The 24,280-nt window shown below is 39.9% G+C and overlaps 1 protein-coding gene across 1 annotated transcript in view; it reads right to left on the reverse strand.

The window, feature by feature from the left end:
• Positions 1-1,249: 1,249 nt before the first annotated feature.
• The window catches only part of St13 (ST13 Hsp70 interacting protein), a 30,553-nt gene continuing 7,522 nt past the window's right edge, over positions 1,250-24,280 (reverse strand). The window contains exons 3-12 of the mRNA XM_052161261.1: positions 23,290-23,362; positions 22,159-22,229; positions 16,455-16,521; positions 13,512-13,596; positions 13,263-13,373; positions 10,642-10,744; positions 9,005-9,121; positions 6,795-6,843; positions 3,448-3,581; positions 1,250-2,012 (exon numbers count right to left, since the gene is read on the reverse strand). Of these exons, the coding sequence (XP_052017221.1) occupies positions 1,884-2,012; positions 3,448-3,581; positions 6,795-6,843; positions 9,005-9,121; positions 10,642-10,744; positions 13,263-13,373; positions 13,512-13,596; positions 16,455-16,521; positions 22,159-22,229; positions 23,290-23,362 (939 nt within the window). The 3' untranslated portion in view covers positions 1,250-1,883. The remainder of the gene's footprint in view (positions 2,013-3,447; positions 3,582-6,794; positions 6,844-9,004; positions 9,122-10,641; positions 10,745-13,262; positions 13,374-13,511; positions 13,597-16,454; positions 16,522-22,158; positions 22,230-23,289; positions 23,363-24,280) is intronic.

Genomic DNA, 24,280 nt, shown 5'->3' on the forward strand with positions numbered 1-24,280 from the left:
GTAACCAACAGCCCACTATGCCCATCACATAACTTCAGCTAAACACTTCAGCAAAGAAAATAAAGTGTAACAGGCTAACAAATAGGGGAAGGTCAAGATCCAGTTTGAAACAGTATTTTATTTCAGCATACTTAGGAATATTAACCACATCTTTAAGCAGAAAGCCCCTTTACCTTAGATTATTTTTCTTATATTGTCTTTAGTGGGGAAAAAAAAAAACCAGTATTTTTGGTGTAGAAATGATACTAATTGTCTATTAAAAAAAAAAGTGAAGATTATATTTTTTTACTATCTGTGAACTCAGAAGTCTAAAAGCACAGAACACAGTTTTCAGAAGAGCAGTTTCACCCATTTATGGTAATATTTTCATATTAGAATATAATTAGGTCATGTGTAGTCAGAGAACAAAAAAAACTTCAGTAAAGCACACACAGCAAGGAAACTGTATGAAGGGAGAACACACTTGGACTAAGGACCGTGCAAAGTTCCAATTTAAGAACATGTGATGAATATTTGTTAAGGACTTTAAACGCATGCTCTTTTCAAATACAGCTTTTTCTTACATGTAACAACAAGATGCATCTGTGCTTGCTGTATGAAGCAGTTAAAATCTGCAGACATATAATTTCAGATATATTATGCTATTTTAAATATGTACTCTGTGGATTTATCATTTTTTTATCCTTGCAGCAGGAAAGAAAACAAGGCATAAAATACATCGCAACATTTAAGAGCTAAATGGGACAAATGAATCTTTCACCAAATATAAACAACTTAGACTCTTCCAAGTACAAAGATGTACATTTCACATAAAATCTAATATTGCAACTGTTTCTCAATTTTATAAGCATACCTAAAGCCAAAGGGAACCATCCTTCCTTCCAATGACTTTTGTTATGACAGGAGTTCACAAGAGTTTAATATTTAAACAAGCAACCCCACAGCCAAGTCAGATACCAGCTATTAGAGGTATGACCCTACAATTACCATATATACTATATATGAACTACCAGTGAGTTTGCTTCCACAATTTTGCTGTGAATGACAAAAGTGATGATGCTACTGAAAAAACTACTTTTAGCTCAAGAAGATTCAGAGGATGACAAGCAGACAGGGGATTTTCTAATAGAAAAGATCATTTTTGACAAAAACAGAAAGCACTTTTTTTCTCTATGTGGGAATGCTATGGAACATTTATTTGAAACAAAGGACAAGAGCAGAGCTATGTAATCTAATTCCCCGGTAACACTTTAAAAAAAAAAATTGACACCAAAACAGTTTTAAAGATTTAAATGCAGCCTACACGGGTCAAACAAAACCTAGGACTGCTGCTGCTCTGCCCAGCACTTCAGTCCTGCCAAGGTCAGATACAAATACTGGTGGTCCCAAGAGACTTACTGAAATAGATCATTTTGAAATCAAACGTTACAAAACAAAAGAAATCAAGATGCTTTAGTAACCATATGTCCAACTCAATCAACTTAAATGTGTTTTATTTGCTTCCCACTAACAAATCTTTATTTCATTAATGAAAGCAGTAAATCATCTACATTCACCTTCCTTGCCCAGTAATTCAAAAGGAAAAACCCAAAAAGATTAGTAAAGAAAAATGTAGGAACTGACATCCCCTAAATTTTTACAAAATATGTTTAAGGTTGAAAAATGTTTAAGTTTATAATTCCTAGTAGGCAAACATTATCTGGATGAACACTCTAACAGCAAACCACTGTAAAACGCCTCAGCCAGCCGCATTCGATGCAGAGGGTAGGGATTATCTTCGAAGCGCCCAGCTCTCCGGGTGAGGTCAGAGGTACACTGGTTTGTATGATTGCAACCCCCAGTAAGTGAGCTAAGCTGTTCTTCACTCAGCAAGGGCTCTGAGATTATGATTGACCTCCAAACTTGGCTGACAATTTACTGATGAGACTCATAACCTTTGGGTTGCTCTGATATTTTGACATATTTGCTGGGTTCTGGGCCACATCCTGGAAAGCAACCATGACTTCTGGGTCCTAAAGAAGAAAAGAAGAGAGGTTTGAATTTTTAGCTTCATCTGGGTTTTATACCTTATTTTTAAAAAGTGGCCAGTGGATGAACTTTAGGATTTAGAATACTAAATACTCGAATGACAAATCACTGTAAAGTGCTTCAGCCAAAATTTGATTTACCAGGGTAGGGTTGGGTTATCTTTGAAGCACCCCAATTCATCAAGCTTAATTCTGTAACATGAACTAAAGATAATAAAAAAGAAAGCACATATAACATGGATACAAAGAAGTACAAACTACTATTTCCTAAAATGAAATTCTAAAGTCCAGGGCATCTGGGAGCACAAATGGGCACCTGCACATATTTCATACATGTAAATGCAAGCCCATGCACATGTACTACAGTAAGATAGGAGCCAGAGAGGTGGTTGTCCCTGAGAAGAAGCTGGCTTGGGTTCCCAGCGAACACAAAAGGATCCAACTCCAGTTTCAGGAAGTCTGATACCTTCTTATCTCCAAGGGAACAAGGGAACTCACTGCTTGCATGACATGCACACACACACACATATATCACACACACATGTGTATGAACTTTATATATGCATATAAATGTTCATACACATAAACTAAACAAATCTTTAAAAAACTAAATCTCAAGTCAGAAAGAAAATGTCACACCGCAAAATTAGTTAACTGAAATTAGCTAAGAGGAAAAAATAGCAAAGTGTGCTGCCCTTACACCAAAGTAGAAAAGGCGTGGAACACTGCTCCACTGCTGGTGGGATTGTAAGACAGTACAACCACTCTGGAAATCAGTCTGGTGATTCCTCAGAAAACTGGGCATGACACTTCCGGAGGACCCTGCTATACCACTCCTGGGCATATACCCAGAGGATTCCCCTGCATGCAATAAGGACACATGCTCCACTATGTTCATTGTAGCCTTATTTATAATAGCCAGAAGCTGGAAACAACCTAGATGTCCCTCAATGGAGGAATGGATACAGAAAATGTGGTATATTTACACAATGGAACACTACTCAGCAATTAAAAACAATGAATTCATGAAATTTTTATGCAAATGGTTGAAACTGGAAAATATCCTAAGTGAGGTAACCCAATCACAAAAGAATACACATGGAATGCATTCACTGATAAGTGGATATTAATTAGTCCAGAAGCCCTGAATACCCAAGACACAATTAGCATATCAAATGACTCCCATGAAGAAGTAAGGAGAGGGCCCTGATCCTGGAAAGGCTTGATCCAGCATGGTAGGGGAGTACCAGGACAGAGAAAAGGGAGGGGGGTGATTGGAGAATAGGTGGAGAGAAGAAGGCTTATGGGACATATGGGGAGGGGGAAACCGGGAAAGGGGAAAGCATTTGAAATGTAAACAAAGAATTTAGAAAAGAAAAAAGAAAAGAAAGGCGTGGATGGAGTTCCTTCCAAATCTTACCTGCATGGCTGCGAGAACCTCTGGATCACTGAGGATTTCGTTGAGTCCAGGCATTCCTGCCATTCCTGGCATAGCCCCTCCCATTCCAGGCATCCCTCCAGGAAAATTACCAGGCATTCCCCCAGGAAAACCACCTATAAGAATAAACAAAATGATTATGGACACCAACAAGTTTCTATTAGCCCTCTCCAATAGTCAAGTGCACATATAAACAATAAGGACACCACCAGGCAGTCTGTAGGCATTCCTGAGCACAGCAGCTGTGGAACTGTAACTTCTAATTCTTCCTTAAAAGTCAAAGCTGTAAAATCAGATTTCACTACATACTGGATTTTTTTTTCGTTACTTAGAACTGCTCAACAAATTAATCATGCCCCAAAAATAAAGAATCACTAGGTGTGACAGCACACCCCTTTAATCCCAGCATTCAGTAAACAATGGCAGGATGGTATCTGTGTGTTCAAGGCCAGTCTGGTCTACAGAATGAGTTCCAGGACAGCCACACAGAGAAACTGTCTCAAAAAAGAAACAATAAATAAATAATGAATCAACACATGCTGGTCCTCCCAAACATTAATGCCAGATGTGTCTATCACTGGTATTTTCCTTTTAGGGAGGAGAGAGGGATGAGGTGTTTGATTCAGGGTGGCTGTCCTGGAACTTGCAATGCTATACACAGCCCAGGCTGGCCTGGGAATCTTCATTTCTGGCCTCTGCATCCGCAATGCTAGAATTATAGGTACTCATCATCATGCTGGAATCACCTTTGGGTTTCTCATTCTTATTAGTCTGTTTCAATTTAAAGTTGATTTCTATCAACCTAGGTTTGTGGTTTTTTTTTTTTTTTAAAAAAGTGTGGCATGTATCTGGAACAGTTATTCCTCAAGCCTTACCTAAATTAGGGATGTCAAATGTATTGATTTCTTTCTTTTCAGGCTGTTCCAGTAGCCTTACAGAGCCACAGTTGGCTTAGAACTGGCTTAGGAACCCTGAGCTTCCTGCCTCTATTTCCTGAAGTCTGTGTCCTAGTCGGGGTTTCTATTGCTGTGATGAAACTCCAGGACCAAAAGCAAGCTGGAGAGGGAAGAGACAGCATATTTGGCTTACATTGCTGAACAGGACCTCGAGGCAGAACTTGGAGGCAGAGGCTGATATACAGGCCATGGAAGGGTGCTCCTCATGGCTTAATCAGCTTGCTTTCTTACAAGACCCAGGACCACCAGCCCAGGGATGGCATCCAACCACAATGGACTGGGCCTTCCCCATCAGTCACTAATTTAAAAATGCTCTATATCACAATCTTTATGGAGGTGTTTTCTCAGTTGAGGCTCCTTTCAGATGACTCTAGCTTATTGTCAGGTTGCCATAAAACTAGCCATGACAGTCTGAGACTGACAGGTGTGACTGGTGTGCTTTACCCGGCCTGATGAATCTATGTATTTGAGTACCATTCTAAACAATCAAAATCTCTAAAACGAATAATATACAATTATTTAAAACAAAAACAAACAAACAAACAAACAAAAAACTTGGGGTGTTTGTTGTGTTTAGCTGAAATCTCACCTATGTAGTCCAGACTAGCCTGAAATTCACGGCAGTCCTCTTAATCTCTAAGGTAGGATTAAAGGCACTTATCACTACATTTAGCAGAATTTGCACATCTAGTAAGTATTCCTAGAGATTCTTTCTAGAGTGATTCTCTAGAAAAAAAATTACTTCATTCATTCTTCTAAGCGCACTATTAGATTATAAACCCACACTATTTTGTGCATGCTGTATGTAAATGAGTGTGTGGGTATGCATGCCTGCACATGGACACCAGAGGAGGGCATCAGACCCCTTGGAACTGCAGTTGTGGGTATCAGGGCCAGGCTTGCTATCTGAGTGAATGAGCAAGGACCACTAAATTAGGTAACAAACTGCAAAGAGAAGAGCTCTATCTAGTATCAGTTCACATTAGTGAAGCTGCCTCAGGGACAAGGAAACTGACAAACAGATTTATATTTAAGCTAGCTAAGCTGTAAGCTCGAATTTTTCTCTCTTCTTAAAGCTGATGAACTCAAAACATTTTCTAGCTTTTATCTAAATGGTTCTACCCAATAGCACATATACACTAACAGGTGCCCAAATTCTTAAGAAAAACTACCACAAAGTAGAAGACAGCTATTAAAACAAAATTTAAAAAAACTAAAAAAAAAATAAATCTTTTAATTAAAAAAACAAAATTTAAAAAAAAAATTAAAAAAAAAATCCCAAACCTCTCTTTTAGAAGTGTATTTCTAGAAGCTTCACAGTGCCTCTTTCAGGCAGCAAAACTTATTTTCTCAGTGTCTCTGCATCCTCACCTTGCTTAACACCAGGTATTTGTGAACTCTCAAAAACTTTGCTTTGCTAATAATTTCTCATTATAAAACATTTTCCAGAAGGAAAAGATGGCCTAGAAAGAAGGCTAAGGGTTAAGCTTCAAAAAGCTTAACTTTGTCTGGGAACCAGAATTCAGTTCCCATTATCCAATTTGCAAGGCTCAGAACTGCCTATTAACTCTTAACTCCAGTTCTCCACTCATACTGGACTCAAAATATTTTTTCTTTTTTTTTCTTTTTCTTTTTGACACAGGGTTTCTCTGTGTAGTCCCTAGCTGTCCTGGAGCTCCAGGCTGGCCTCCAACTCAGAAATCAGCCTGCCTCTGCCTTCCAAGTGCCAGGATTACAGGCGTGTGCCGCCACCACCTGGCCTCAAAATATTTTTATGCACAGTAATAATCTGACTATTTTAGTATTTTTGCTTTTAATGAGTAGCAATATTTTGCCTGCATGTATGTCTACATATCATATCCATTCCTAATGCCTGTGGAAGCCACAAGATGACAATGGCTTCCCCTGGAACTAGAGTTACAGCTAGCTGTGAGCTACTACGTGGGTGCTGGGAACTGAACCCTGGTCCTCTGGAAGAGCAGCCCATGCTCTTAACCACTGAGCCATCTTTCCAGCCCTAATGCTTTTAGCCAGTAACTTCATGAATATAAACATTATCACATGTATTGGGATATAATCTTACTTTGGCAATTTAGAAACAGGTCACATTATAATAAGTTACTTGAATTATAATGCTCAGTCCTCAACGACTATTAATTTTTCTTAGTTATAACTCAAACTATTTACAGGAGAGAAATAAAGCTGTTTTTCGGTAACAAAAAAATGTTAATGAGATTGAACTTTATTCTTTGGAGTTCTAAGAACTCTCCCCCCCACCCCCAATTATACACACACACCCCAGTTCTCAAACATATCGTTATATATCTTAATTATTTATCCCCCTGACAGATTTTCCTTAGAAAAAAGAAATACCTGGAAAAGAGCCATACTGAGATCCAGATTGTCTTCTGGCTTCTTCTTCCTTGAAAACAAAATGAAAACAAGTAATTTAACAGAAGAAGACAAACCGGAGCAGCAGCAACAAAAAGCTCCGCGCATTCCCAACCGGTGCAAGGGGACCAAGAAGTCAGAGAGGACAGAGTGACAAGGTTCAACATGAGGCCACTTCTCATCAAAATCCATTTCCAACCTTCACATGAGATCACTAGTGATTTCTAGCAGTTCTATCTCTCTGGATAGTTAAAGCACAAATAAAATTTGCAGTATTCATTGCTTCTACTTATACAAGCTAAAATTCTCAACTGTTTCAAAACTTCAAAATGAAAGGGCATACTTAAATTATTTCATATGTTCAACTCCTCTACATTCTCCCAGAAATGTAAGATAGTACAGAAGAAGGCTTCCTGAGCTGGTTTTAAAAATAAAGGCCAGGAGGGCGGTGGTGGCACACGCCTATAATCCCAGCACTCTGGGAGGCAGAGGCAGGCGGATTTCTGAGTTTGAGGCCAGCCTGGTCTACAGAATGAGTTCCAGGACAGCCAGAGCTACACAGAGAAACCCTGTCTTGGGGGGGGCGGGAAAGGAAGGCCAATTAGAACTTTCTTTCATAGCATTAGAAACAATCACGGAAATGGACTGTGTCCCAGTAAACAGCACTTACATAGTATGTGAGGCCCCAGTCCAATCTCAGAAAACAAAAGGGAGGAAACCAAAGAAAGCATACATGCACATTTTATAACTAGTAATAAGGCAAATCTATATAATATATATTATGAAGCTTATTAAATAACACCCAAAGTATGACTTATTAATGTAAATTATATAGCTGTATGTCCTTTCTTTCAACAAAGGTTGGAAACAAAAAGGTTCCAATGGATAAAACCAATTGTGTAATAGCTTCCTCCAAAATTGAAACAGTCCAACCTGCAGGAAAATGCTCTCAAGAAGGTAAACAACTAAAAATTGTTTTAAGAAGTCCCTGAAACTGAGCAGGTTAGCTTGGTCCCCTCCTCAAGAGCCAAGCTGCAAAGACTCTGAGACCAGTGGTGCTGCCTAGAAGCAGCAGAAATCAGCTAAACTGCCCGGAAGAGGTCACTTGGAAAGGTTGCTCTAACCTGTGGAGCTGCCAGCAGACAGTGTACTGTAGTGAGCGAGCTCCAGGATCCCAGTTTCATGAGCTGCATGTGATCCATGTGCAGTGGGCTTTGGGGATACATCTGCCTGGGTCATTTCTGCTCCTATAAATAATCCCTCACCCATATTCCTGTAAATAACCCTGACAAAACTCACGGTTTGCCAAGATGAGTTTTGTATACTGTTAATATGGGGTGAGTAAATGTGTACAGTATCTCCCCAGAAAAAGTTTTATCATACAACACAAATATACAGGCTAGAGAGATGGCTCAGATCTAAGAACACGGACTGCTCTTCCAGAGGTCCTGAGTTCAATTCCCAGCAACCACGTGGCAGCTCACAACCATCTGCAATGAGATCTGATGCCCTCTTCTGGTGTGTCTGAAGACAGTTACAGTGTACTCATATACATAAAATAATTAAATCTTAAAATATATAGATATCTAGATACATACACAATTGGAGTTTTGTTTTTTTAACTTTTTACTTTACGGTGAAAGTCCTCCTACTTCAGCCTCCTGAATGCAGGGATTACAGATGAATCCACAGTGCACAGCTAGACTTTTTTTCTGTTTTTTTTTTTTTTTTTTTTTTTTTTGGTTTTTTTTGAGACAGGGTTTCTCTGTATAGCCCTGGCTGTCCCGGAACTCACTCTGTAGACCAGGCTGGCCTCGAACTCAGAAATCCACCTACCTCTGCTTCCCAGAGTGCTGGGATTACAGGCGTGCGCCACCACTTAATAGTCATGAATTTGCTGTTAGAAAGAAGAATCCTACAGGGAGGAACTAATACACAAAATAATACTATCAAGTTTTAATAAGCCTGGCCAGAAAATTCAGTTTGGATGGGAGAGGAGTTTCACTGCTGGAGAAGTGCTCTATAAGTTATACTCTTGGCCCAAATTTGCAAATTTTAAATGAACAAACATGTAAATTAGTACAATATAAGCTCACTTAAGATGAAAAACAAAAAGAACAGAATAAAAGTAAAGATTCCCTGCAGTCATTAGGCAAAGAAACCGCCCTAAAAGCCAAGTGCGAGGAGCGTACCCTCTGGGCTCTCTCGTGCTCCTCTCGTGCCTTCTTCACCCTTTCCATCCGTTCCTTGATCTCTCGCTCTTCACGTTTTCGTTCATACTTTCTCCGATGTTCAGCAATTTTTTGAGCCTGAAAAAAAAAAGCATAGGAAGTTAGTTTACCCGAGGTGTTTGATAAAGCAAATTAAGAGTTACTTCACGGCCTTCATGGTGGTGCCACGCCTTTAGTCCCAGCACTCAAGCAGAGGCTGGGAAGTCTTGAGTTCCAGGACATCCTGGTCTACACAGTGAGTTCCAGGACAGCCAGGGCTACACAGAGAAACCCTGCCTCAAACAAACACACACACAAAAGATGACTTATTTAATATATAGTTTTAAGAAATGACAGATTCATCTTACCAGACATATAAACACTAAGGTGGTCCTACTCTACTCTGTGGAGCTATAAGCAACTGACCACTGACAGTGGAGTGGTGGGTTTACACACTGTATAAAGACTGTCTCTGTATTATACAAATGTGATTTCTGAATCAGCAGATCTGATTACAGACCAGACTTTGGTACTGCCAAGCATTATCTCTCTCTGTTTTATAAACGCTTCCTCTCTCACCTTCTGATTGGTAAAATAAAAAGCTGAGGGACTACAGTAAAGGCAGGAAGTCAACGGTGGAACTTCCAGAAGGAACTCTGGGACAAAAGAGTGGGAGGATTGATGAAGGCAGAAACAGGCAGGTACTAAAGAGAAGAGGTAACTAACAAGCCAGGTGGCAGAATTTAGAATAAAATAAATGGATTAATAAGTTACGAGCTAGCTGAGAACAAGCCTGGCTATGTAAAGCCTGGGCATTCAAAGTAAGTCTCCATGTCATTATCTGGTAGCTGGCAGTCTCAAATGAAGGTCCAGTTACAATAGAGGAAGAGGCATTCTCTTTAGTTGTGTGGCCACTAGTAAGGCGCCCATCCATTTTAAGGATCCTGAAAATATCCTCATCCACACTCCCTAAAGGAAACTCTAGTAAAACTCAATGGGTCAAAAAAAAAAAAAAAAAAAAAAAAAAGGTAATGGAAAGTAAGAATGAATAAAATATATTATGTGCATGTAAATGAAAACCATCATTACATGTAAGCATAAATTAATGAACTCATTAAAAACGACCTAACATCAGGCGGATTTCTGAGTTCCAGGACAGCCTGGTCTACAGAGTGAGTTCCAGGACAGCCAGGGCTACACAGAGAAACCCTGTCTCAAAAAAAACAAAAAACAAAAAACAAAAAACAAAAAACCCGACCTAACATAAACCCAGGCTTCAAGAGCAATGTCAAATACATTAGACACCGTGGACGGAGAAGAGTCTAGGACACGCAGCTCAAGTGAAATCGTCTAATCTCAAACAGAAAACAAAGCTCAAGGATAAATACATGACAAGTTTTAGTACAATTCTTGCTTCCTGGCCTCTATTTACTACATATAGATTCACAAGTCAGATCAGTTCAGCAGAAAGACTATCACCAAAGATGTGTGTCACAGGAAGGCAGACGTTCCACACACATACCAAGTGCCATAGTCGGCCTAGACTTAAATGGGGGACAAGGTGGTGCTGGGGAGGGCTGGCTCAGCAAGGCCAGAGTCTTAGGAGGTGAGCAGTATACCCGCGGCTGGACTTCTTTCAGCATTGCGCTGGCGTCCTCGTCATAATCCAGTTTACAGGCAAGGGCAAGATCGTGAGCTGCTTCTTCCCAGTGACCCAGGAGTCTGAAATAGACGTAAATGTTCACACAATGTATAGCATCAGGTAAGTTTTCAGCTAATTATTAACTGTAAGTTTTTATCAACCAATTCAAGAACTCTGTAAGAGTGAGGCAGTGGTGGTTCATACCTTTGATCCCAGCACTTGAAAGGCAGAGGCAGGCAGATCTTAGAGGCTACCCTGGTCTACAGAGCAAATTCCAGGACAGCTGGAGCTACACAGAGAAACCCTAACTCAAAAAGAAGAAGAAGAAGAAAAAAAAAAAAGAACTATGCTACAGTAATGCCTAACTTTCTAAAAACTTGAAGAAACTGAAATTCTCACAATGGTAACTCCTAAGCCTGCTCAACCACTATTCTTAATTGAGAGTACTGAAGGTAAAGAATACTTCATGATATTTTCTATGTAGGACTAAAGGAAATGCATGCCTAGGACTAAAGGACTAAAGCCATGCAACATGGGCCTGCTTTACTGAGAAAACAAAACATAACAGAATCTAATACTCAGAACTAACAGACTAGGGTGGGGGTGGGGGTGGGGATGGCAGTATAAGCAGTTAATTCCAGCACTCAGAGGCAGAGGAAGGCAAAGGTGAGTTGGAAGCCACCCTGGTCTACAAAGTGAGTTCCAGTACAGCTGGAGCTACACAGAGAAACCCTGTCTTGGAAGCCCTCCCCCCCCAACCCCTCCCAAAACAAAAGAAAATGGGGTGGAGAACACTTACACCATGACATAGAATCCACCCAAGGTTAAGTGTAATAAAAATGGTAACACAATCCCTAAACCTAAATATAAAGAAAAATGAGACTATCACACATTCACAACATACACAAAAATTGAAATTATATTTCTAATATTTTGTTTTAGCCCCAAATTCTAAATGGGATATATTCTTAAGGACAATCCTAACAGTCAAGAAAACCTTCACAGTTTACTTGGAGAATATGCTGTGCTAACTGAAACACTATCACTTATATACAAAATTAAATATGGATACAGATTTAAAAAGCAAACTTCTTTTTCTTTTTTTCTTTTTTTTGTTTTTTTTGGATTTGGTTTTTTCAAGACAGGGCTGTCCTGGAACTCACTCTGTAGAGCACGCTGGCCTCGAACTCAGAAATCCACCTGCCTCTGCCTCCCAGAGTGCTGGGATTACAGGCATGCACCACCACCGCCCAGCCAAACTTTTTTTTTTTAATTGAAAATCTCGGCATAAACTCAACTTATATTTGTTCATTCAAATTATGAATTTATAAAGGCACTGTTTCTTATGTTCACTGATGTGACAGTAAAGACAGTAACAGAAGCAGTAAGTATACCCAACCACACAAATTTTAGTGTCCACAAAATGAACTATGGTTTTTTAGAAAAATAGCATACTTGAAATCTGTAACCAGAAAGTAAAATGCCATTTTGAGGACTAGTGACTGACTTCAAAGCAACAGCAGTGTGTTAGTATTCCCTATACCACACAACAACACATTTGATTTGAACCTTTTTTTTTGGTTTTTCGAGACAGGGTTTCTCTGTATAGCCCTGGCTGTCCTGAAACTCATTCTGTAGACCAGGCTGGCCTCGAACTCAGAGATCCGCCTGCCTCTGCCTCCTGAGTGCTGGGATTACAGGCGTGCCACCACGCCCGGCTGATTTGAACCTTTCGCCTTCTCTTTCCCATGCCTTCATAAAAATTACTACTGTGAGTCACCATATATACAGTTTTGTCAAGAACACCCACCCATTCTTATTTCTACTCAAACTTTACCTACACCAACTTCTCAATCTAATTCAGTCACTGGATTTCTCTACAACAAACATGAAACAGTAAGTTCCAACACTATAAATGATTATTAGACTGGGCGAAATTGACTCTTTATCCAGATTTTTTTAAACGTCCCAGTAATGAAGTTTCAGGCTAGGGTACTCAACAGCTCTTCTCGTGTTCTTGTCAGTAAAGGAAACCAGGTCACCTTGTATGTGTCTATGTGACTTGATGATGTTGAATGATTTTACGTGGAAGGAGTGAAATCTTTTCTCATTCCTTTTAATTCTTCATACTGAACACATTACTTTAAAACAAAAGCATTTAGGCAAAATTTGAACAAAGCATATTAAAACAGATTTAAAATAAGTCTTGAAAATTGCTTAAACTTGACTACTTTGTGCCTGTGTGAATGTATGTATACAGTCTGAAGAACTATTCCTCAGGTTCAGTCAACTTCTGGTTCTGAATGCTACCCTATAATTCACCATGTATACTAGGCTGCCAGCAGGGAATCCTGGAGACCCACTGACCTGTCTCCAGCCTCCATAGCCCGACACACAGCTATGGAGGGTTGGGGGTTAGGGGTTGGGCTCTCTAGACTCCAGGCTGGTCTCAAACTCACAGAGATGTACCTGCCTCTGCCTGTCTAGTGCTGCTGGGATTAAAGGTGTGTGCCACCACTATCTGACCACACCTACCTTTTTTAGCTCATGAGTTCTACCAGTCAAACTCAGCTCTCTAAGCAGTATTTGCTTATTTACCTGTGTGCTTTCCCTCGCCATTTGTATGGCTGAGCTGAATCAGGGTTTATTTCAATAGCTCTGTCACAGTCTCGGATGGCAGCATTTGGCTTCTGTAATTTGACAAAGACACTAAAAAAGCAAAGATATTATTAAGAAAAACTTCATTCCAAACAATAAAACCTTTGAGATTTCTACAAAATCAAAATTACTTTAACAAATGACTTTAAGAAGTCTACAAAAGGTCCTTTTGTACCTCAGTGTTCTTACCTGGCTCTCTTGGCATACAGAATAGCCAAGCGAGGATTTAGCTTGATGGCGTCTGTGAACAAGTCAATGGCTTTCTGGAGCTCACCTGAAGTGAAATTAAACTTACTAAGAAAATGTTCAAAAGACAAAGATGCTAACAAAATATTTTGACTTCTTATCTAAAATTATACATCATTTCTCAGTCTACTTTAAAAAAAAAACAACAGAGTAGTATAGAGATTGGAGACATGGCTCAATAACCGTACTTTCCACTAAGCATGTTTAGTAGCCAGCACTTAACATTTTTAAAATAAGGGGCTAGAGAGATACCTCAATGGTTAAGAGCACTAATTGTTATTCCCAGGTCCCAGGTCCAATTTCCAGCACCCATATATTGGCTTATGACTAACCATCTATAGCCCAAGTTCCAGGAGATCTGACACCTTCTCACCTCCATGGTACTAGGCATACAACTAGTACACGTTAGCAAAACACCCATACACATAAAAATTTTAAAAAGTATTTAGAAGAAAAAAAGACAAAGCAAGATGATGCACATCTGTAAACCCTAGCACTCAAGCAGCAGAAAACAGAATTGAAAATCAGAAGCAAGCCTAGGCTACATACACAACTAGTCCCATGAAACCTGGACAGAGAGTGAACTTGTGAAAGCTGTCCACGGACCTCTAACATGCACTGTGCGTGTGGTGTGGACCCTGCTACCAAGCAAAAAGTGGAAACAGAGCTGCAACGATGGCTAGGAAGCTGATTACTCTTGCAGAAGACCCAGGTTTGGTTTCCAGCACCCACAAGGTATCTTACAACAATGTGTAACTTCAGTTCCAGGGGATCTGATGTTCTGTTCTAACATCAAAAGATCATGGATGCATGCAGGCAAAAACACTCACACACTTAAAAGTAAATCTTTTTAAAATCTACAACATAGCTGGGAGTGGAGGCACACGGTGTTATCCCTAGCACTTAACAGGCAGGGGCAGGTGGATCTCTGAAGTTTAAGGCCAGCCTGGTCTAGTCTACAGAGCGAGTTCCAGGACAATGAGAGTACCCAGAGAAACCCTGTCTCAAAAAAACAAAAAAAGAAAAGAAAAGAAAAGAAAAAGAAGAAAAAGGAGAAGAAAAAGGAGAAGAAAAAGAAAAAGAAAAAGAAAAAGAAAAAGAAAAAAAAAGGTATCCAGGGCGACCTGGCAAGATGGTAAAAGCAGTGTAACATGGGAAAGAGAGAACCTGCTACACAAGCTGGCCTAGGCGTTCGTGTAAAAAGCTTGGGCTCAATCACACAGTCGTCCCCTTAAGCAGCAGAAGACTGACCTCCACCCCACTACAGCGAGTGGGTGAGTACACATGTGGGTGACTACGCATGTGGAGGGAACAAGACGGCAACAGAACTGTGTATGGCGGGACACACCATATACAACATTACAATCCCAGTAACGAAGACACTGAGGGGCAACAGGATCACAATTGGAGGTTTGCCTAAATTATATCTAAAAGACAAAAACAAAATCTAAAATAGAGATAGTCAGAGAGTCTGCCACAATAGGTAGTAGGAACATCATGATAAATATTCAAATGTTATATAAAGAAAACAGTAGTAACCAGAGTTCTTGGGCATGAAGGTAGTACATGACTTTAATACCAGCACTTAGGAGGCAGAGGAAGGTGGATCTCTGTAAGTTCTAGGACAGCACGGTCTACATAGTGAGTTCCAGTACATCTAGACCATAGTAAGACCCTGTCTCAAAAAAAAAATCAAATAAAAAGGATATCTTAATAAATAAAAGCAATCAAACCTTCAAAGAATGAAGGCAACCATAGAATACAAAGAATAAGCAGGCACACATAAAAGGTACAATGAGCTAGGAGAGGTGCCAAAGCCTAAAAACAGAGCACTGCAGGGCCTGCAGGGGAAGACCCTGAGTTCAAGTCCACAGAGCCTTGGTTCCAGAGTGGAAGTTCTAAGGCAGCTTCACTACATACAGACTACGGATTTCCACCCCCACTACACCCACACCAACCGAAAGTCAAGTAGCCAATACGGAACAACACTGCAAAACACATCCTCAAATAAAACTTTAGTCATCTTCTCAATCAAGGCAAATATGCATCGGCATATGACACATTAGGGACTTGATGGTTGGCTCAGTGGTTATAAGCGCTTGTTGCTTTAAAAAACAACAACCACCACCACCAAGTTTCATTCTCAGCACCCACACAGCAGCTCATATCACCTGTAACTCCAATTCCAGGCAATCAGACACCCTCTCTTCTGGCTTCTACATGCACCAGGCACACACATGGTACATATGCAGTATATATGCAGACACAATACTCAAACATAAAAATATTTAATTAAATTTTTGGCAAGGACAGGAGGGAGCAGGCCAGGAACAGACAAGGGTCAGGGGACAACCTTTAGAAGTTGGTTTTCTTCTTCCACCACGGGGGATCAATCTTAGGCCAACTAGACTTGGTGTGAGACCTTTTTTACGTGCTAATCGACTTTCTGCAGCCCGAAGACACAGGGACCCCATTCCCATTCTAACAAGTGTTTGGCCTACAAACACCACTCATCAAAGGTATCACTATGTCAAAAGTTATTAGGGCTTACCAGGATACTTCTTTTCTTAAAAACATCTTTCATCTTTTTAAGGGTGCTTCCAAGCAGAGAAAGGCCATGACAGATGCAGGAAGAGGCAAGTCAGACTTGTCCATGCTAAGGCCACATCACTGATGCTGAATGATTTTAGCCTCTCTGCCCTGAGGAAGGTGGTGGCTGTACTATGGCACTAGTATCTTCAGTGTGGTAAGATAACAAACTCAATCCTTGATGCTGCACTGCTAACAGGGGGGACAGCATGTACGATGAGATCCAGCACAGACCTGACAGGGACTGCAGTGGGGACAGCACGTATGATGAGACCCAGAACAGGGACCCCCACTCACCGTCACTCAGGGCTTCAATGGCTGCCCCCTTTTTCTCATTCGCTTCATCCATCATCTCCTCGGTTATCTAACAGGAAATGAAAGGTTAGCTCAGCAGTAGTGACCCAAGCATGACAACAAAGCATGTGGACTATCTTACTGGGCAGTCACTGTCCATAAACTCACACACTTACCTCTCTAGTAGTGAAAACCTACAGAGAATGGTTTGCTTCCTTCCAAGCATCTTTCCTGTTCATGGAACTACCCATAAAAATTAAATCCAGTCTCTTCATAAAAAGCAAACTAGTGCCTTTCATATTTCAATCATAGAAGATTGAGGTCTTATTCCTTTATTCCCACAAAAATCTTGTGAGTACCTATCCTAGTTATAAGCACAAATACCAAGAACAATGCTGACAGAACAAAGATTAACAAGAATATAGGCTAAAGATTCTATCTGAAGTTATATGTTTGGTGGTAACCTTAACCACATCCATTTTAACACCTCTACTATGTGAAGTAATACCTGCAGGTGCTGATTAAGAAAATGATCTCTGTCAACATTAAAGCACACCTTTCATCCCAGTACTCAGAAGGCAGAAGCAGAATATTTGAGTTCAGTGCCTACGTGGTCTACACAATATACAATGAGCTCCAGGACTAATAGAGCTATAAATAATAAGACTGTATTGGTGGCAGTGGTGGAGCAGGAGGGGGTGGTGGAAATTATTTGCTACATCTAAGAACAGAAAGAAAAGCTAGTTATCCTTATATCTAACTAGAAAACTCAAAGAACTGACAAGTTTCTCAATCTGTAAAACAAGAATACAAAATCACTAAGCAAACCTGTTAGGGCAGCACACACCTTAATACCAGTATTTGGGAGGTAGAGGCAAAAGAACTGTTCAACATCCAAGGCCAGCCTGGTTTACTGAGTGAGACCCATATGATAAAAAAACAAGCAGAGCCAATTCTGGCACACCACAAAAAACTGCATGAAACAGAAACCGAGCCTATAACACAATCTCTAAGACCACACAAGACTTCCACAAACTTAAAAAGGCTTCCAAGAAAATTTTATGTCACATATATAAAAATGGCTATGTATGTCTATACCACACTGGACACACAAATCAAAGTAAATGTGTTATTTGTCTCTGAGTTTGGTATATTTCACTTACTAGAATTTTCAAGTAGAACTATTTTCCAGCAAACAATATAATTTCATGCTTCTTTTTAGTTTAATAAAATCCACTGTGTAAATACACGGTTTCTTTTATCTACATGACGGTTGCCTCCATGATGAGCATGACTCCAGAGGCTCATTTATGAGCATGCCTAGGCGAAGTTCACACACCGGGAAGGCTGAGGAGGCACGTCCATGTTGGAGTTGATGAACCCTTTGGAGGTGTGTTGCTGGGGGGGGTGGCCTTTCAAATTTCAAAAGCAGCAGGTCCCAGCCATGATGATAATGAACTGAACCTCTAAAACTAGAAGCAACCCCCCAATTAAATGCTTTCTCTTCTAAGAGCTGACTTGGTCATGGTGTCTCCTCATATCAACATAACATTCATCTGCTGACAGGCAACTTGTAAGCTGTCCCTAACCTGTCTACTGTGAACAGCACTGCACGAGACAACGCAATCCAAGTGTGCCTGTCCCATGCTGACCTACATTTGTATTCAACAGGGGAGTGGAGAAGGGAGTCAAACAACATGACATATGTCCATCTGCCTTTACTAGGAAATAAATGAAAAAGGACAAATACTGATTTGATCAGCACACAGTGTACATATGTATTCAAATTAGCAAGATTAAGAAAGCTTTATATTAAATAGAAAAATAAAATTGTTAGATCTGTATCATGTTAACTGTATTCACTGCAATATTCCTATACACTTCTAAGTTATCAACTAATTCAAAGCCAGCAAACATTGGCAAATTAAAAAAATGTTTTAAATTTTTAAAAAAGCACATTTTTAAAGACAAAGTCAGAAGCTGTTCAAATAACAGCAGGCCCTACACGAGGCCAAGGTAATTGTTAAATATTAACAAAAATGTAAAAACTAAGCTGGAAGGTGGTGATACACACTTTTAATCCCAGCACTCAGGAATCAGAGAGAGGCAGGTAGATCTCTCTGAGTTCCAGGCCAGCCTGGTCTACAGAGTGAGTTCCAGGACAGCCAGGGCTACACGGAGAAACCCTGTCTCAGAAAAAACGAAACAAAAACCACAAAAACAAGAGTAAATGAAGGCTGCAAGGCCAGCCAAGTACTCAATCTACATTCACTTTTGTAGCAAAGGTCAAACCTGATATCCTAGTTTTTTGGTTTTATTTTGTTTTGTTTTTTGGTTTTTGGAGACAGGGTTTCTCTATGTAGCCCTGGCTGTCCTCAAACTCAGGACATCCTGAGTTCCACCTCCTCTGCCTCCCAAGTGCTAGGACTAAAGGCATGTGCCACCACTGCCCAGCAGTATTTTGTTTTTGAAAGCAATGCAGACCACCACCCACAAAGGACACATTCAGAGGAAGACAATGCAGATGGGTTAACAAGACACAACTTCAAATGAATTTCAAACTTGAAATGTCTACAACTGGCAAGACCAAAGTAAGCAAAACCTAAATCTCCTTCACACAAGGGAAAGTCAAGTAGAGACGGAAAGCACTCCCAAAATTCTACAACTGGGCTGGTGATGTCTCAGCAGGAAAAAGTACCATCTAGCCAGATACGAGTCTAACCTACAGGACACATGTGGAAAAGGGCTCACACAAGTCTGACCTCCAAGTACACACATACCAAGTAAACTTAAGTATTAAAAAGAATGTTTTAAAAAGAAAAAATAGAGCTGGGCGTGGTGGCGCACGCCTGTAAGCCCAGCACTCTGGGAGGCAGAGGCAGGTGGATTTCTGAGTTCGAGGCCAGCCTGGTCTACAGAGTGAGCTCCAGGACAGCCAGAACTATACAGAGATACCCTGTCTCGAAAAACCAAAAAACCAAAAACCAAAAACCAAAAACCAAAACAAAACCTAAAACCATAAAGCCATTGTTCACTTAATAATTCCATTATTACCAATGTCAACAGAAGCTATCCTGAGAATTAATTGACAGCCTCAACGTAAAGCTTTGATGGAAGCAAATACATTCCTTCTGGGAAAAACACATCATCTCCTCAGACCTTGAAAATTGTCCACAGGAAAAATTCCAATGAACTTGTGGTTAAAATACTACATAGAAACAAGGCACATCGTGCTCTTTGGTAATCCTAACACCCCAGGAGGTTTTCCTGAGTTTTGGATCCACCATGGATCAAAAAGAAAGAACTTACCGAGCAAAAATAAATTTTAAAAATAACTTATGTTTTAAGACATAAATAACCAAGGAACCCTGAAAAAAAAATCAACATGAAAGTGTAGTCAGCTCACAACTTTCTATAATTCCAGTTCCAGGGAATCCAATACCTTCACACAGATATACATGCAACAAAACACCAATGCACATAAATAGATAAACAAATCATTAAAAAGTTTTGGTTTTTTTTTAAAGAAAGCTATTTGAGGGGGCTGAAGAGATTGGTCAGAGGTTAAGAGCGCTGGCTACTCTCCCAGAGGTCCTGAATTCCCAGCAACCGCATAGTAGCTTATAACCATCTAAACTGAGATTTGGTGCCCTCTTCTGGTCTGCAGGCATACCTGCAACCAGAACACTGTGTGTATATATGTGTGTGTGTACACATGTGTACATATATATATTAAAATATTATATATACACACATATATAAATCTTAAAAAAAGATTGAAAGGCATATTAAAAGCCTAAAATTGCATGCCATATTCATGAATGACCTCAATAACAGGAGGCATTCTTTCTACAATTTACTTTTACATTTAATGTAACTCTAATCAAATCTCCCTACCCCATCCCTTTCTCATCCCCAAACCCCTGTGAGGGAGATGGAGGGGGAGAGGGAAAGCAACTGAATGAGAATAACTATGCTGGGACCCTGACAATCTAATTCTAAAACTTATTTGAAGAACAAAACATCAAGAACAGCTAAAATATTCATCGTTTTATGGGTCCTTATCCTGGCAGATAACAAGACTTAGTACACAGCTTCCTAAGGAAATGAGGCATTAGTACAAAGAAGGCAATCAAGATACACAAAACAACAGAGTTCCCATAGGGACAAACACAGCACTGATGGAACAAAACTTCAATAAAGGTTATGCTGAGTAAATTAACAAAAAGCAAATAAAGCTTTGGAGTCAGACACAGTGGCACACGCCATAACACCAGCTCTTGGGAGACTGAAGCTATAGGGTCACCTATATATAGCGTGGGCTATATGAGACGCACACAATCAGAAGGAAGGGGTTCAGACACAGGTGGTCTGAGTATAACTAAGCCCTGGATTTCATCCTATAAAACTGGACACAGTGGCAAGACTTGTCTGTATTTGCAGCATTTGGAGAGCTAAGGCAGAAATTTTCAAGTCAGCCCGAGCTAAGAAGACCCTATCATAAAAAAGGTGGAGAAAGGGTAGAGACATAAAAAAGGAAAAGCCAAATTAAGAAAAAGTTGAGAAAAGGTCTGAACAGGATTGATGCCCACTGATGACCAAAACAGATCAGAATGTATTCAACTATATTAGAAGTTAGAACAGGGCTGGTGAGATGGCTCAGCGGGTAAGAGCACTGACTGCTCTTCCTAAGGTCCTGAGTTCAAATCCCAGCAACCACATGGTGGCTCACAACCATCTGTACAGCTTCAGTGTACTCATATTCAAAAAATAAATAAATAAATAAATATTAAAAAAAAAAAAGTTAGGAACATACAAGCTCAAAGCCTCAAGACCAGACTACCTCACACAAGACCAGACTACCTCACACAAGACCACCAAAGGTGCCAAAGGCCAGAGTTAAGCTGCAGTCATTACATTACTGTTTATAAACAGCTTTCCTTAGCAGACACCATGAGACATTTTAAGACACACTGTGACCCTCTGGAAGGCCACTACTCATTGCTAAGTGAAACTGTACACTACACTTCTTCCCAAGTGCCAGCTTTCAACCCTCTGAGGAGAGGCTCCTTGTGATAAAAGCATATGGAAAATGTGCCACTAGATATTCCATGGAAAGACAATTCTAAACTGGGTACAGTGGCACACTCCTTTAGTCTCAGCACTTGGAAAGCAAAGGCAAGGCGGATCTGATTTCAAGAACAGTCTTGAAAAAAAAAAAAAAACAAAATCATCTCAGAAACAAAAGACAATTCTAATTGTAGGTCTATATTTTAGAGGAACAATTTTATAGGTTAGTCAAAGTGAAGTAAATTTAAAGAACAAGTAAAACAAAAATACAAGACTTCAGAGATTATAATTAAAAATAACATGGGGAGCTGGAGAGATGGCTCAGCGGTTAAGAGAACTGACTACTCTTCCAGAGGTCCTGAGTTCAATTCCCAGCAACCACATGGTAGCTCACAGCCATCTATAATGGGGTCTGATGCCCTCTTCTGGGGTGTCTGAAGAGAGCAATGGTGTACTCATATACATAAAAATAAATAAATCATTAAAAAAAAACATGATAATTTGCAAATATTTTAGTGAGATTATAAAATGTTCCATCAGTCAAAGGAAGATTTATCATGCACATCTTGGAGTTATATTATAAAATACTCCCAACACTGGGGAACTTCACTTTTCCTAAAATAAGTCACTAACTTACCTCTGCATTTTCATCTCCCATTTCCTGAGGGGCATCAGTGTCTGGTTCAATTACACCTTCACTGTCAATTTCTGCAAAAGTTGAAAACTATGAGATTAAAACCTAAATTACGAGTATGGTATAGTTAGTAGCCACTGGTTTGAAACTAACTATAAAGTGAGATGAACTGTTCTTCATGGAGCTCAGAGCTGAGTACTACCCAATAGGATGGAAGTTATAGGTATATCCCAAAAAGAAAATCAACTACTTGCTAGTTTAACTATAAGCTAGCTTCACCTAAACTACGTTATAAATAATAATACATTATAAACTACTTCCCTGCTAAAAATAACTACTAATAGCTATTAGTAGGTAAGCTAGAGAGATGATAACTCCAGTTCCAGGGGATCTGATCTCTTCTGGTTTCTAATAGCACCACATACACATACATGTGGTGTATAGGTGCACATCATATACCTGTACACATCAAATAAAAATAAAAAAAACAAAACTACTACTTAAAACTGTTGGTCAAAATCAGATAGCTACTGTAGTGATAATGATGGTTATGTGCACAACATTTGACATAAAACACACCACTGATTCGGTCAGTCTTCAAAGTTCACTTGGGAAAGATTTGGAGGTCAGAAAGATGACTCAGTGGATAGAACTTGCTCCAAAGCCTAAACTTGAGTTCCTGCCCTGAAATTCCACAAAGTAGGAGAAAATTAACTCCCAAGAGTTGTCCTTTTGACCTCCACAAAACCTTCCCCATAAACTTCTCTAATAATTTTTCTAGATATATCACAACAGTAAAAATTTTAGAGAGTAAATGTAATTGACAAAACACTATTTCATTTTAATATAATTAACTTTAAAAATCAGGAATAGACAAATTGTATAAAACACAGGCATACATACCACTGATACAGGAAAAAGTCTGTAGCTCAGTATTATAACCAAATCAGTAAACAAAACCAGACACCTGGCGTTCAGGAGGCTGAGGCAGGAGGACTGCCTCAAATTCAAGGCTACCTGTGCCACAGTTTCAGGCCATGCTTGGCTACAAACTGAGACACCATATCAAATCAAACTGCTAAACAAAAATCCCCAACCACCCAGGACTGAGTCACTGTACCACCACGCGCTCACCTAGATCGCTCTCCTCACTCGATGGCTCCTCTGTCTTTATGTTTTCCTCTGTCGTCTTGTCTCTTTTTTCTTCCTAGAAGACAAAAATTAGATAGTGTTGTCAGTACTTAAATATGTTATACATTTGTATGTGTTTGTGTCTGTACACACAACATACACAATGTACACCTTACTCGAATACACTAAATTTCAGTTTTTAATTGTAGCATGAAATATAAAGAAAGGCACCATGTTCACATTATCGCTGGCTACTCTCTGGCCCCGGCGGTCTTACCGCCTGGGGGTTTACAGGAAATACACCCCAAAAGAACTTAGAAAATTTAAAGTTCTGGGCTGGCGTAGTAACGACCCACTAGTTTCCAAGGGTTGCTCAGTTTGAGAATTGTAAAGAAAGCGTCTGTGTACATATGCAAATTTTTGATACGTTAGCATATGCTTTTAGAATGTACCCCCATAGTCTCACATATTCGAATGCTTAGGCACCAGAATGGCACTATTTGAAAGGATTGGGGGGCTATTTGAAAGCCTTGGGGGCTGGAGAGATGGCTCAGTGGGTAAGAGTATTGACTGCTCTTCCAGAGGTCCTGAGTTCAATTCCCAGCAACCACACCGTGGCTCATAACCATCTGTATCTGGATTGAGTGCCCTCTTCTGGTGTGTCTGAAGACAGCGACAACATACTCACATTCATATGATAAATAATCTTTAAGAAAAAGAAGAAAAAAAGAGTACAGGCTTGTTGGAGGAATGTGTCACTGTGAGTTAGCTGGCTTTGAGGTTTCAAAAGTCCAATCCAAGTCCAGTGTCTCTATCTACACATCAGGATGTAGCTACTGTTTATGCCTACCACCATGCTTCCCACCACAGTAATAAAGGACTAAACCTCTGAAACTGAAAGCAAGCCCTCAATTAAATGCTCTAAGAGTTGCCTAGGTAATGGTACCCCTTCACAGCAACACAACAGTGACTGACAGTCTCAGTATGTCGCCCA

This window comes from Apodemus sylvaticus, chromosome 17, assembly GCF_947179515.1.
Source record: "Apodemus sylvaticus chromosome 17, mApoSyl1.1, whole genome shotgun sequence".
In the NCBI taxonomy this organism is placed as follows: domain Eukaryota; kingdom Metazoa; phylum Chordata; class Mammalia; order Rodentia; family Muridae; genus Apodemus; species Apodemus sylvaticus.